Source organism: Leptonychotes weddellii, unplaced genomic scaffold (genome assembly GCF_054177405.1).
Source record: "Leptonychotes weddellii isolate Sample4059 unplaced genomic scaffold, ASM5417740v2 HiC_scaffold_19012, whole genome shotgun sequence".
NCBI lineage: Eukaryota > Metazoa > Chordata > Mammalia > Carnivora > Phocidae > Leptonychotes > Leptonychotes weddellii.
In genome coordinates, this window is record NW_027775382.1 from 1 (window position 1) to 3,688 (window position 3,688).

A 3,688-nucleotide genomic window follows, 5' to 3' on the forward strand; every position below is an offset into this window, starting at 1 on the left:
AAACACTCCCTGATTTTTAATCTGACTTCCGATCACAGCGCAATGGGCATCACACACACTTCCAGACCCTGTGGTGGGAAACCCGGGGGGGGGGGCGGGGAGGACAGAGACTCAGAATGGGGGTGGAGGGAATCAAAATCAAATACCTGGAGTGCAGTGGAGGGAGTGAGGGGGGCCGGCCAGGCGATACATTCTAATGGCTCCCATAAGGGGCAGCCAGAGGCCTGGGTTCCCCATGCCCACCTCAGGTGCCTCAGCTGGGGGTGACACTGATGGGGGCAGGTGAGATGCTGCCATCCCTCACCCCATCCCCCTGGTGAACCAGGGGGCAGGGATGCAGGGGATAAAAGGGGGCAGGCCCTCTTCCTTACCCTCCCAGACACTCCAAGGTGTGGGGAAGGGGAGCCACCTCCTCTGTTTCAGAGGGAGGCTCAGAGAGGGCGGGTCACTTGCCCAAAGTCATGCAGCACAGCAGGGACTAGAATCCAGGCATACTGGACCGCCAAGGTCAGGGCAGTCACTGCAGGGCTGTGCTACACCCCACAGGTGGAGGGAGAATCAGCTGGGGAAGTGGAAGGGAGGATCAGATTCCTTCTCACATTGGATCTGGATAAATTCCCTACCCATGACCCCTCCCCCCCCAGACTCTGCTCCATCACCACTCTGGGCTACCTGATTTTCTGGTCTACACACTGCAGCTGGGCTACACGGAGGCTGGGTTGATCTATCTGCCCCTCTTCTAACAACGGACCTTCCTATCCTCCCACCACACCAGGGCTCAGGACTCAGCCTCAAGGAAAACTCAGCCAGGGGCAGGGGACATGCACCATTGCTCCCACTCTCCAAGTACCCCAGTAATCCCTCAGGCCGCTCCTAGTATCTTCATGGATTTTGTTATTTCTAAATCGGTACAAAACTGACAGTGATCAGCTCCGGTGACGAGAGGTAGAAACCGGCCAGGCAGCCGGAGAAAATGGGGTGGAGTGAGTCAGGGCATAGGGCCAAACTGGTGTTGGGACAAGGGGGGCATCAGATCCTGAGGGCCTCTATATAGGGGTGGGGGTGTGGGCATATCTCCCTCAAGCACAAGGGTCCCCATAATTCTTTTAGTGGCTCTGCCCCTCCCCAGATTTATCAGAGAAATCTGAGATTCAAGGCAGGCAGGGTCTAGGGCACTCAGATTGGAGTGGGATGGGGAAATAAGAGTCTTTACTAGCGCAACCTAACCGCTCTCCCCCAACCCCGGGACACCATCTTGCCCACCACCAGCCCCCAAAACCCAACATCCCCCAATCTTGCAGACCACCCAACGCAGGAGGGAATAGAGGGCTGGAACCTGGCATCGTGGAAATAACTTTATCCTTTGGGGGATTCCCTCTCCACGCTCCCGTCGAGAAAAAAAAAAGTTTTAACCCAGGGGGTGATCTGGCTTTGGGGTCAGGAAGGGGATGAGGGGCACCCGGCAGGGATGGACCATCGAGTTAAGGCTGGAAGGTAAGTTGTTGTGTCTCTGGGGGCTGCTGGGCGGGGAGATCTCCCTGGAACGGGGAGAGCTCAGCCTTTCTCCTCCTGACTGACCTGGGACCTCAACCCTAGGACCCCGATTACGGTCCTTGGGCCACCCGCATCTCTCTGCCCTGTGCCGGTGGTGCTGACGGTCCAAAGGCTGGCCTCACAGAGAAGCTGCCAGGATCTGCGACAAGGGGATGAACGAAATGAGAGCCCTGTGAACGGAGCTGGGGGCAGGAGGGTGGATAAGACAGCTAAGGACCAACAGACGCTTGGGATGACAGACACGGGGAAAGAAGACGCAGGGCAATGACAGACACACTCTCTGGAGTAGACGGGTGGGGGCCCCGGCCAAGGCAGCACCTCCCCACCCCCACGCCCCGCGCTCACCCTCGCGATCCCAAAAGGCCAAGGCGCCCCTTGGGGCCCGGCCCGGGCACGGCGCTAGCTACAGCACTAAAGGCGGCGGGCCCAGGAAGACGGACGCGGAGAGGGACTGGGCCGGGCAGTTGCAGGAGGCTCCCTCTCGTCCTCCGCCCCTCCCCGCGAGGCGCGCGGCTGCGGGGGCGGGCCAGGCCGGGCGCGTCAGGGTCCTTCCCCCTCCCCGCCCCCCGCGCCCCCCGCCGGAGCCCCGCAGTCCCCGGGGCGGCGCGGCGTCACATGATGGCGCAGCGGTTGCGGCGCAGCGCGCCCTGGAAGCGCAGGGCGGCGTGCACGTGCTTGCAGCGGGCGCAGCCGACGCTCTTGAGCAGCTCGCTGAAGAGCAGCAGGATGTGCCAGTTGTACTTGGCCGAGCACTCCACGTAGCCGCACTTCCAGGTCTTGCGCACCAGGTGTGACACGTTCCAGCGCGGGATCACGCGCCCGCGCTGCAGGTCCCGCTTGTTGCCCACGATGATGATGGGCGTCTCTGAGGTGCCGATCACCCTGTGGGGTGGCGGGGACTCTCAGAACTCCGCAGGCCGGTCTCACAACCCCCGGACTTCAAGGGCGGGCGGTGCCTGCCTGGTCAGTACTGCTACCACCATACCTCTGTTCCAGGCGCAGCGCTCAGCGCTCGGGGTGCCTTACATGCTCTAATCAAAACTGATTTAAAAGGTGGGTACAACTGTTATCCCCATCTTACAGATGAGGAACCTGAGGCTTATCTGTTAACTGGCTTAAAGTGATGCAGGTGAGTGGCCCTGGCAGTTTTGTTCCCAGAGCCTCTGCTCTTAACCACTGCATTAGACTAGCCAGCCACCCCGTGGTAAGAATCCCAAAGTGTGTTATTAGAAATGGGGACAGTAAAATGTGTATGTTTGAATGTGTGTGCCGGAACTAGAGGGTACTTCATCAATGTCCCACCCTCCCCGCCCTTGCACCGTTTCCAGGGCAGTGGTTAGCACTGGGGCACCCACTGAGGTGGTAATGGACTATATCCTGGCCCCTCACCTCGTCTCTAGGATCTGCTGGCGGATGGTCTTGACGTACTCAAAGCTGTCAAAGCAGCAGATGTCGTAGACCAGGATGTAGGCGTGGACGCTCCGGAGTCCTCTGCAACAGGCATCTGCCCACTCCTGCAACACCCCCAGCCAGTGCCAAGGTCAGAGCAACCCTGAGGGCACCCCTCGCCCCCAGCCACCTCCAGCCATAGACTGACGGCATTCCCACCTGCCACTGCACCCCAAGCCTCCCACACCCACCCATCCCCAGGAGGCCTGGTCCAGAGCAGAATAGAGGAGCTCGGTGCAGCGGCTTCCCCACCTCCAAGCCAGGATAGGGCAGGTCACGCTGCCTGACCCCCAGAGCCGTGGCACTCACTGTCCTGTGCACATCTGGAGCTGAGATCTGCCTTGTCTCATTTTATCGCCCAACCCATTCATGCATTCATCCATATGCTTGGTCCTTTGTTCAAGTGCAGGTATTAAGTGCCTGCCTCTAAGAGCCAAGCCCTCTGAACTAGTTGTTGGATCTGTTGAAATCCTCCGTCTTCCAGTTTAGCCTTGTCCATTGTCTCTCTGCACACAGGGAGGCGTATCTGTGGAATCGAGCCCCAGAAATGGCAGGGCTAGGTCAAAGGATGAATGCAGCTGGATTTAGAAGGGGAGGTTTCCCTCCCCTTCTAGGAAGTTGCATATTTTGTGTTGTTGCGAGAGCACCGTATGTGATGAGTGCATGTTTCCCTAAAGCCTTGCCA

The 3,688-nt window shown here is 59.2% G+C and overlaps 1 protein-coding gene across 1 annotated transcript; it reads right to left on the reverse strand.

The window, feature by feature from the left end:
* Positions 1 to 1,645: 1,645 nt before the first annotated feature.
* Positions 1,646 to 3,086, reverse strand: RASL10B (RAS like family 10 member B; the record flags this gene model as incomplete). Its single annotated transcript, XM_081810148.1, has 2 exons — positions 1,646 to 2,436; positions 2,944 to 3,086. Coding segments are annotated over 2 exons (414 nt in total), but the record flags the coding sequence as incomplete, so codon positions are not given.
* Positions 3,087 to 3,688: the final 602 nt, after the last annotated feature.